Consider the following 10829-nt stretch of genomic DNA (forward strand, 5'->3'; position numbering starts at 1 on the left):
TGGAGTTCCGCAGGGATCAGTCCTGGGTCCTCTGCTGTTTGTCATTTTTATTAATGACTTGGATGAGGGAGTGGAAGGGTGGGTCAGTAAATTTGCAGATAATACGAAAATTGGTGGAGTTGTGGATAGAGATGAGGGCTGTTGTTGGCTGCAAAGGGACTTAGATATGATGCAGAGCTGGGCTGCGGAGTGGCAGATGGAGTTCAACCCTGCCAAGTGTGGGGTTGTCCATTTTGGAAAGACAAATAAGAATGCGGAATACAGGGTTAACGGTAGGGTTCTTAGTGAGGTGGAGGAACAGAGGGATCTTGGGGTCTATGTTCATAGGTCTTTGAAAGTTGCCACTCAGGTGGGTAGAGCTTGTAAGAAGGCCTATGGTGTATTAGCGTTCATTAGCAGAGGGATTGAATTCAAGAGTCGTGAAGTGATGTTGCAGCTGTACAGGACTTTGGTTAGGCCACATTTGGAGTACTGTGTGCATTTCTGGTCGCCTCACTTTAGGAAAGATGTGGAAGCTTTGGAGAGGGTGCAGAGAAGATTTACCAGGATGTTGCCTGGAATGGAGAATAGGTCGTACGAGGATAGGTTGAGAGTGCTAGGCCTTTTCTCATTGGACCGGCAAAGGATGAGGGGTGACTTGATAGAGGTTTATAAGATGATTAGAGGAATAGATAGAGTAGACAGTCAGAAACTTTTTCCCCGGGTACAACAGAATGTTACAAGGGAACATAAATTTAAGGTGAAGGGTGGAAGGTATAGGGGGGATGTCAGGGGTAGGTTCTTTACCCAGAGAGTGGTGGGGGCATGGAATGCGCTGCCTGTGGGAGTAGCAGAGTCAGAATCATTGGCGACCTTTAAGCGGCAATTGGATAGGTACATGGATGAGTTAAGCTAGGACAAATGTTCGGCACAACATCGTGGGCAGAAGGGCCTGTTCTGTACTGTATTGTTCTGTGTTCTATGTTCTATGTTCTACCACCTCCCTCTCAATACTAATTTGTTCAAATATATGACAGACCCCTCTCTATTTCTATAACTACATAATCCTTTCGCACAGTGAATACTAGCAATGAGGAACTTGTTGAGCAGAAACAATTTTTATATGGTTGAGTAACTGTTGGAAAAAGCATAAACTTTTGTTTACACATTGAATGTAATGTAATAATAAAAATTAAGGCTCTTCACAGTGATTAAATTAGGTAAAAATGGATGCCACGCAAAACAAGAATGTTGTGAAAGATGACTAAAACAACACAGTGAGACGATGAGTTTTCAGGAGAATCCTAAAGAAGGAGAGGGAGCAAAAGAGGTAGACAGTTTAGGGAAGAAATTATGGGTCTGAAATGGAAAGGACTGTGTTGATGAAGCTGTAAGTTGGAGGACATTACAAAGGTCAGAAGGAATGAGGCCACAGATATATTTAAATATAAATGAAGAATTTTAAATTGGAGAAGTTGGGTGGCTGAACACAATGTAGATCAGCAAGGGCAGTGTTCAGGGTAAGTAGAATAGAATACCTCGGCGTGAGCTTATCCCTTATCCCAGATCCAACCTTCTAACTTGGCACCGCTCTCTTGAACTGTCCTACCTGTCCATCTTCCTTCCCACCTATCCTGTCCACCTTCCTCTCTGGCCCCAACTTCATCTACCTATCCAGCTACTTTCTCCCCAGCCCCACCCCCTCCGATTTATCTCTCAGCCCCTTGGTGCACAAGCCTCATTCTTAAAGGGCTTATGCTCAAAACATCAATTCTTCTGCTCCTTTGATGTTGCCTGACCGGCTGTGCTTTTCCAGCTCCACACTCTTCAACTCAGATCTCCAGCATCTGCAGTCCTCACTTACTCCATGAGCTGAAGTTTATTGAGTGAAACTGATGGCCAAAAAATACTAGAATTGCTAAGTCTAAATGAAGACAGGAGTAGAGACAAGTGATGTTATAGTGACTTATAGAGTGTTTTGCAATGAAGAGGATATAGTATTGGAAGCTTTGCTAAACATTGAACTAGACAATGAAATTGTGCTGATCTAGGTCAACCTGAGACATGACCAGAAAGGGTTTTGGAATCAATTGTAAGTGTATACTGTTTGTTATAGTGCTAAATATGACGCTTTCAGATTCCAAACTTCACTTTGTTTCAAGGTCCTGTGCATGTTGCCTCCTAAATCTGAACCCATCACACCCGTAAATCCATGTTTGAATCTCATCAGTTTGTTTCCTCAATCAGCTACACACACTTAATGCCCTTAAACATTTATCTTCATGTGACCACACTAGATTCTTTGTCACTGTTCCAAAGTGAATTATATCATTAGCTACTGGACACAGAAGAGAAATTAGATAGTCAGCATTATGGTGGAAATTGAGGCAAAGGACCAGTCGATGGATCTCAAGGATAAGCCAAATTCAGTGAAGGTGATGAAAAGAAATAGAAAAAGATATGGGTTTCGAGCTAGAGAAGGGGAAGGGTCCTATTGGAAGGTTTGCCTTGCTCAACAAGGGAAAGAATGTGAGGATGTCTGGATGCATGCAATTACATAAGCACTCACAAAGCTTGACAGCATCTGGAACAAAGCAGTCCATTTTAGTGGCATCATATGGACATTCACTCAGTCCACCACTGATAGACAGGGGCAACAGTGTGTACTATGAACACAATGTTCTTCAAAAATTCACGAAGACTCCTTAGACATCACCATCTAAATCAACAACCACATCCATTTAGAAGGACAAGGGGAGCAGATACATAGGGGCATCACCTCCTGCAGGTTCTCCTCCAAGCCATTCACCATCCTGACTTGGAAATATATCATAGAATCCCCAAAAGGTGGAAGCAGACTATTCAGCCCATCAAGTCACACCAAACCTCTGAAGAGCATCCCACCCAGAATCATCACCCTCCACTCTATAGGTGTAAACATACATTTCCTTTGGCTAATTCACCTAACCTGCACATCCTGGACACAGTGGGCAATTCAGCATAGCAAATCCACTTAACCTGCACATCTTTGAACACACCACCGTTCCTTCACTGTCACTAGGTCAGAATCCTGGAATTCCCTCCCGAAGGACAGTGTGGGTCCACCGACAGTACATGGACTGCAGCGGATCAAAAGCTCATCAGCTCATCACCATCAGCTTCTCAAGTGCAACTAGGGACCGGTAATAAATGGTCACCTACAGGCATCGCATGAATTAATTTTGAAAAAGGAAGCAGCCATGAACAGACGGTCTCAATCTCAGCCCTGAGTTGCTGCCTTGCTATCTCTACTGACAAAAGGTGGAGGAAGAGGACATGGGGTGGGGTAGTGGAGGGTGGAGGGAGTCCGGAGACGATTGGGTGATGGGCATGAGGCCGGCAGGTTATCTTTGCTGACTGATCCGATCCTGGAGGAGTGGACAACCGTGACAGGGGAAAAAGAAGCCGACGGGGTTTGGTCACCGGCAGCTGGATCCGATTCTGGCTGAACCGAAGGCAACAGCTCGCCCAGAGATTGTTCTGCGGTGGATTTTCGTAAAAAGAAAAAAGAAAAGAAACTGGGAACTACTTAAATAACCCTTCCCAAAGGCAAATATTAGTTAGCGGGATACCTTGCCGGTGGGGGAAGATCAGAGTGACATTTGTAGTGAGTAAAAGGGGGTGTCTATGAGCTGGCTGTGGGAAGCAGTGTGGACAGTGCTTGCTGCAGCCAACTGGGGTTCTGCCAAGACTCGGTGCTGGCTGGTCTTGTCCAGTTGGATCCCGGGAATCAGAGGGATCTGGTTGTAAATATGTGGAATGGACCTTGCTATATTCCAGGAGATTACCTGTGGGCTGGTGAATGGGTTGACTGAGGCTGGAGTGCGCATGCACCCAGCCCCCCCCCCCCCCACCTCTGTTTTGCCCCCCTTCCTGCAGTAGTCCTTGCTGCTGGGTTGGCTTTCTGTTCCCGCCTGGAGCTGAACGAGAGACACACAGAGAGGGAGAGAGACAGAGACAGAGAAGATCGAGCTGTTGCCTTCTCCTCAGGTAAATCTGCAAACAAAAACAACCCCCCCCCCCCATCCACTCACTTTCCTTCCCGTCCTGGGGAGAGAGGGGAGTGGGGTGGAGATCTGGGCTCTCCCTTGTTCTGGGGGGTAGGGGGGAAGGATTGGCTCGATCCGGGAGCGGTTGGAGCGAAGCTGCCGCTGTATCCGGGCGGGGAAGCTTTGAGCATCATTTTGCAAGTGCTCAGTGCCACAGGGAGGGAGGGAGGGTGAGGGGAGCAGGTTCTGATCCCGTGCCCCCACAGATAAAGACCAAACCCAGCGTGGCCCCTCTCTATCCTTGCATAGGGGAGTGGGGTGGGAGATGGGGGTAGGGGATGTAAACATTTGTTGACAAAAACGGGGTTGGTGTGGGCAGTTGTCTGTGTTTGTTGTGTACGGTTTAGTCTGTGCTGTGTTTGTTGGGCTCACCATTTTAAGCGCGCAGTCTTGCTCTGCGCGGCCATTCTCCCCCTCCCAGTACTGTTCAAACCCAGGGCTGGCTCCATTCTTGTTATGCCCATTGTGAGATAGTTCAGGGAAACGCTAAGGTGTGGGTCACCAAACCCACACACACAGACACACTGAGGGATGGTGACGGAGTGAATGACAGGTGAGGGTGAAGAGGACATTCAAGGTCGTCTTTGCAGCACCTTGAGCCCGGGCTGACTGGGCAGTGTCACTGGGGTTGGCTTCATTTGCGATGGCCGTGTCCGTCTGGAGCACTGAAGATGTCAGTGTGCTCGCCAGAGAAGCCGGCCCCGCTGCTTCCTCCTCAGGCTGCACATTTAAAGGTGGATTTGTTTAAAGTTGATAATTGAAATGCATGGCACTCGGTGTAAATAAAAATCTCAACTGGCACTAATTTTCAACAGTGCTGTAGCTAGTTCTTTAACCGCCTCTTTATAAAAATGGGGTTGACCGAGTGCATATTCCGGCTGCTTTCCTGCTACAGTACCTTTTCCGTGCTCACATCGAAAGGATCCCAAAAGCGAGCAGAGAGAAATTTCTCATGTTTTTTTTTTGGGGGGGGGGGGGGGAAGCAGCTCTCTGTACATATGAATGTGCTACTGACATATCGGATGAAAATAATCAGTGCTTCGGAAAGACGTTGTTGTTTTAAGATTGTTATCCCGAGTGATTGCTTTCCATTCCGCTCCATTGCGTGGTGTCATCTTCTCTCTCGCCCACTTTTATTGATGTGCTGGCCACTGCCGCTTCGAGCTGCAGCCGAGAGATCTACAACCCCCCCCCCCCCCCCACACACACACGTTCTTGCCCGCTTTGACATCCACCCCCTGTTAGAGAGAGAGAGAGAGAGGTGAGGAAGGCTGGGGAAAGCTGATGTGTGACCCTTGGTCCTTGCAACAACCCGAATGCAAGCTCACCCCGGGTCCCGGTAGAAAAACAGAAAATGATGAAAGACTTGGGAACTGTGGAGACAGGTTGGTGGGGAGAGCTGATCTGGTGACTTATTATCTCTCTCTCTCCACAGATGCTGCCCGACCCGCTCAGTCCGTTCAGCTTTTACATTTTATTTTTGCCATACTGCAACATTTATTTTAACTCTGTTGTCCCAGTTCAAGCATTCGAGAACGCACATGAGAATGTACCCTCCCCTGACAGCGAACCACCCTCCTCTGTGTCATGAATATGGAAGCACACCTTCTATAAGACCTAGGGCGTTAGTTATTTACTTAGTAAAGTGATAGTTCACGCCTTCAGATACAACTCTTGTCAGTGAAAAGACTGAATTGAAGCTACAATCGTTGAAATGTGCTGTATTCATTTAGTTTCGCGAAATATCTATCGTATTATCGATTAATCACCACCCTTTGATCAAACTGGCAGCTTGACTTTCCTCAATACTTTTAATCATACTCAGTTACACCAAGAAAAGGATTATGTACAGGATAAGAAGAATTCACCAAAAAATACTCCCACTGATTTGGGACATTCTTCAGCGATTAGACATCAAAACCGATGCGACTTAAACTGGGGGACCAAGATGTAATGATGCATACAGTGAAGGAGCCGAGAGCTGTGTCAGAGCAGACATGTCCCGTGACAGGCAACACCATCAAAATCTCCTCTAAACGATTCCACCGGGAATACTCTGACACTGCCTGGGTAACACTGGTCCCTGCAACAAGCAGCTCCCTGTTTGTAAAAGGGCAAGAAGACATTTCTCAGAGTGAATTTCCATTCACTTTTAGAGATTTTTTAAAAAATTAGATGCCGAGTTAATTTTTCCAGTGTCTCTGTTACCTGAGTCCAAATATTACTTGGCAGCCTGAACATAGTCAGAGGTCGTTCTGCGATGTTGAGAGGTCCCTCCTGTGTTAATTGGCGGAAATAAAACTCTTAAGGATAGACCCCACCTACAGAGCGGAATTCGTCCTTATGGGGATCCCCCTTACATTTCTCATGGGATTTAATAACAGCAATGATACCGCTCATCCCGGGTAATTATGAACTGGTTTTGAACTAATCAGTCTCTGCAAGTTAATCTTGCAATATGTTTCAAAAACCTCTTATACATATACGTTCATACTTGGAAGAGAACGGAATTGGTCACTGTTGCTTTTTGCAACATTTAAATCTTAAATTGAATTTCAATTGAAAAAAGGTTACACCTTGGATTTCTGTTGACACAAGTTAATGAAGACGATGGAAATGACGAGGTTTGAAGACCCACTTGAATGACCCGTGAATGACACTCCCGTAAATCCTCCACGTCACATTTTGTCCAGTTTCTGATTTTCTGATTTAACAGTAACTGGATGTAAGTGAATTATTGACTTTACAACACAAAAAAACTAAAAAATACATTTCAATACCACACATATTTGCAAGCACTCACCTCTAATTCTTAGGAAACAGTTGGCTTCATTTTTTAGGTAGGAGAGATCACCCTGTGAGTACTGAAATATACACAGTGAATGTTGAACCCACCTATTTCTTCACTGTTTGGAGCAGTATTTTACTGCCATTGGGGGTTGGCTATCTTAAGGCCGTCAGAAGAAATTTATTTTAAAAGTTTTCTGAATCATGGCTTTCTGTTATAGACTGACAGTAAGTGGTCTGATACATACAGTGAGTTAATGATGGCTTCTTTTGCAGGTATGTTAGCAATGGAAATAATATCCAAACATATTTCCTCTCACAGAATGTAGGAGAGTAAGCAAAGTTTTTTGCTCCCAGAGCTCTGGCCAAACAACTCCCAAAGATTTGCAGCGCCAGGCTTTTATTTTCAACAAGTTTTGATGACTAAGTAAACTTCATGATAAAAGACATTATTCATGTCCAACAGAGTGAATGAGGAAAACTCCATTGTTTCAGTAGTGGTCAGACTCTGCCAAATCTTTTGTTTCCAAAGCTATTAAAAAGTATATTCTGATCAAAGATCGAGAGATGCGTCCAATATTATTTGCATTTGACTAAAGCTTAAAATGATATCTCATCCCATGGAGTCCTCGTTACGTGACCTCTACTGCCTTCCTAATCCAGTACTTCAGAGTTCCCTATGGGCCCTCATCCCACGTAGGTGACTTCTACTGCCTTCTGAAGGTGCACAAAGCCAACACACCAGGGCGTCTCATTGTATCAGGCAGTGGGACCTATGTGAAAACCTCTCTGACTATATTGAACGCTTCTTGAAACCCATTGTACAGGGGGCCCCCAGCTTCTGTCACAACACTACAGGTTTCTTACAGAAACGCAGCACCAGTGGACCAGTCAAACTGGGAACATTCCTTGTCATAATAGACATTTCAGCACCCTACACCAGCATTCCCCACGATGATGGCATCATAGCAACAGCCTTAGTATTCAAACCAACAACTGCCAATCTCCGAGCACCAGCCTGCAACTTATCCTCTTTATCCTCGACCAGGTTTTCACCTTTGACAACCAGTTCTTCATCCAGACACACGGGGACAGCCATGGGGACCAAATTTGCACCCCATAATGCCAACATTTGCATGCTTAGGTTTGAAAAAGACTTCTTCTCTAGGCAGGACCTCCAACTAACACTATACACCAGTAGATTGATGAAATTTTCTTCCTGTGGACCCATGATCAGGAGTCACTCAACATGGACTACTCTTTAGCATCTGTCTCATTCTTAGACACATGCATTTCCATCAAGGATGGGCACCTCAGCACCTCTCTCTACCACAAACCCATGGATAACCTCATGATGCTACACTTCTCCGGCTTCAGATTAACACAGCCATCTCCTACGGGCAAGCCCTCCAAATAAACAGGATCTGTTCAGATGAGGAGGAACGTGACGGGCACTTGAAAGTACTCAACGATGCCCTCATAAGAACGGGATATGATGCTTAACTCATCGATCGCCAGTTCCAACGTGCTGCAGCGAGAAACCATAATGACCTCCTCAGGAGACAGACACGAGCTGCAACCAACAGGGTACCCATTATTGTCCAATACTTCTCAGGAGCTGAAAAACTAGGCATGTTCTTCACAGCCTGCAACACATTATTGATGAAGATGACCACCTTACCAAGACCTTCCCCATGCCTCCACTTCTTGTGTTTAAACAACCACCAAACCTCAAACAGATCATTGCTCGCAGCAAACTGCCCAGCTTTCATGACCACACCATACAACCCTGTCATGACAGATGCTGCAAGATGCGTCGGAGTGTCGACACGGATACCACCATTACACATGGGGGCACCACCCACCACATATGCTGCAGGTACTCATGTGACTCGACCAACATTGTCTACCTCATATGCTGCAGGGAAGCATGCCCCGAGGCATGGTACATTGGCAAAACCGAGTAGAGGCTACAGCAACGGATGAATAGACACCGCACAACAATCACCAGCCAGGAGTGTCCCCTCCCAGTCGGGGAACACTTCAGTGGTCTGGGACATTCGACTTTGGACCTTTGGGTGACCATCCTCCAAGGCGGACTTCGGGACAGGCAACAACACAAAGTGGCCGAGCAGAGGCTGATAGCTAAGTTTGGTACCCATGGGGATGGCCTCAACCGGGACCTTGGGTTCATGTCACACTACAGGTGATCCCATTGCACTAAACACACACACATGCATGCAACACGCAAGTTTGTGAGGTGAATTTGTACTTGCAGAATTACATTTTATTTTGCTCAAAAACTGCATGAATCCTGTAAGATTCTGTAAGTTCCTTTTTCAGAAATAGTATCAGTCTGAACATTGGGACACAGACTTTAACCTCAAACCTTCAATGCCTTATCTGAGCTGACATGGCACCTATTGTTAAAATTCACTTGAGAATGTAACTTTTAAAAATGTTCTGGGATTTATATATGAAAGAACTGTTACCAACATGATCATTCTAAAAGATGGGAGACTTAACAAACAATCCAGGTCTTTTTCAATATATCAGTTCAGTTACATCACACTGTAAACTTTTGCTATAAATTCTGTGTCTTACGATCTTATATTCCACAACTACCTGATGAAGGAGCAGCGCTCCGAAAGCTAGTGTTCCAAATAAACCTGTTGGACTATAACCTGGTGTGTGATTTTTAAACATGGTATTACAAGAATGAGCCAAAGGAGAAAAGAACAACGTTAAAACAAATCTGAAAACGTGACAATTTCTGCATTATCCACTGAGAACAGGAGTTTTCATATTTAGAGACTCCAACTCATATTGACACATTCTTTGCACCCCAATAATAGCATACTGCCTGTGCAAATATTGAAGGCAACAGGTCCAACTGACTCTTCTGCACAGCCAGTATAGTAGACAGAACAGAAAATAATTGCAACAGGTTGCCTTGAATTTTTAAAAATTTCATTTCAAATTTCCATTGTAACTTTTTACTTTACAGGAGCCTCGACCCTGGCCCTTGGCATGGCAGCTAAATTGTAACTGAGATCATTCTTGGTGGACAGCTTTCTTCAAGGTCAGGGGAGAGTGTCCTTGTTTTGCCGGTAACTGTAAAATCTGTGTTTGTTCATTACCCCATCGATGCTTAATGATTTTAACATGGGCTTCCCACCACAATAACTAAGTGATCCACTGTTTTATTGACAAAATAATGTTATTAATATTTCTATAATCCATCTAATGGATGATACCAAGTTAGACCAATCAGATATATTCTCCAGAACTCTGTTCCAGCAGAAGGAATACTTAACCATGCCCCCTGGAGCTTTTGGTTCAATAACAGTTAGTTATCCAACAGTTATCCCTGTTCTTTCAACTCAGGCTAATCTTGCATGTAAGGTAGAAGAGTCATTATAAAAGATAAACATTTCACTTCCATGGGAGACAGTAATTACTTATTCTAGTACTGATAGCTGGTGGAACACTCTTCTGGAAAGAAAAGTGGAGGATAGGAATAACAGATGACTCAGCGGTTGCAAAGGAGCTACTGTGGTTGTGTGAGAATGGTGCAAGATAGACAAGTGTGACATACGGATCTCCTGGTAGGAATAGTTCTAAGTAACAGCAGGATGGATCATTGACATGCTTTCTAGTTGTGTAGCTGACTTTTTTGCCTAACCATTAGATGTAGCATCTGACTGATCGTAATATCTTGAGTAGTTGTTATAAAAGCTAGCACTGAAAGTGTGTCAGGGGTAAAGTCCAGTTATTTATTATTATGTCCATCAGTGATATATCAACTTGACTCTTTGTCACCTCATTCCTTTGCTTGTTTTCTATTCTGAGTGATTAAAATAATTATACAGAATTAGCGACCCAGAGATTAAGTAAACTTCATGTAATTTCCACCTTACCTCAGTTCCAACCTTCCAGCTCAGCACTATCCTCATGCCCTGTCCTACCTGCCAA

General features: G+C 44.6%; 1 protein-coding gene and 1 long non-coding RNA gene across 2 annotated transcripts in view; one reads left to right on the forward strand and one right to left on the reverse strand.

The window, feature by feature from the left end:
- Positions 1-10829, forward strand: part of LOC122556309 (solute carrier family 35 member G2-like) — a 19835-nt gene that overhangs the window by 7367 nt on the left and 1639 nt on the right. The window contains exon 3 of the mRNA XM_043702937.1: positions 706-713. Coding sequence (XP_043558872.1) covers positions 706-713 — 8 coding nt within the window. The remainder of the gene's footprint in view (positions 1-705; positions 714-10829) is intronic.
- On the reverse strand, positions 5860-8345 carry LOC122555800. Its single transcript, XR_006313368.1, has 2 exons — positions 6276-8345; positions 5860-6167 (listed from the first exon to the last, which is right to left on the reverse strand). It is a non-coding gene; the product is annotated as an uncharacterized LOC122555800 (long non-coding RNA).

Source organism: Chiloscyllium plagiosum, chromosome 13, assembly GCF_004010195.1.
Source record: "Chiloscyllium plagiosum isolate BGI_BamShark_2017 chromosome 13, ASM401019v2, whole genome shotgun sequence".
Taxonomy (NCBI): Eukaryota; Metazoa; Chordata; class Chondrichthyes; order Orectolobiformes; family Hemiscylliidae; genus Chiloscyllium; species Chiloscyllium plagiosum.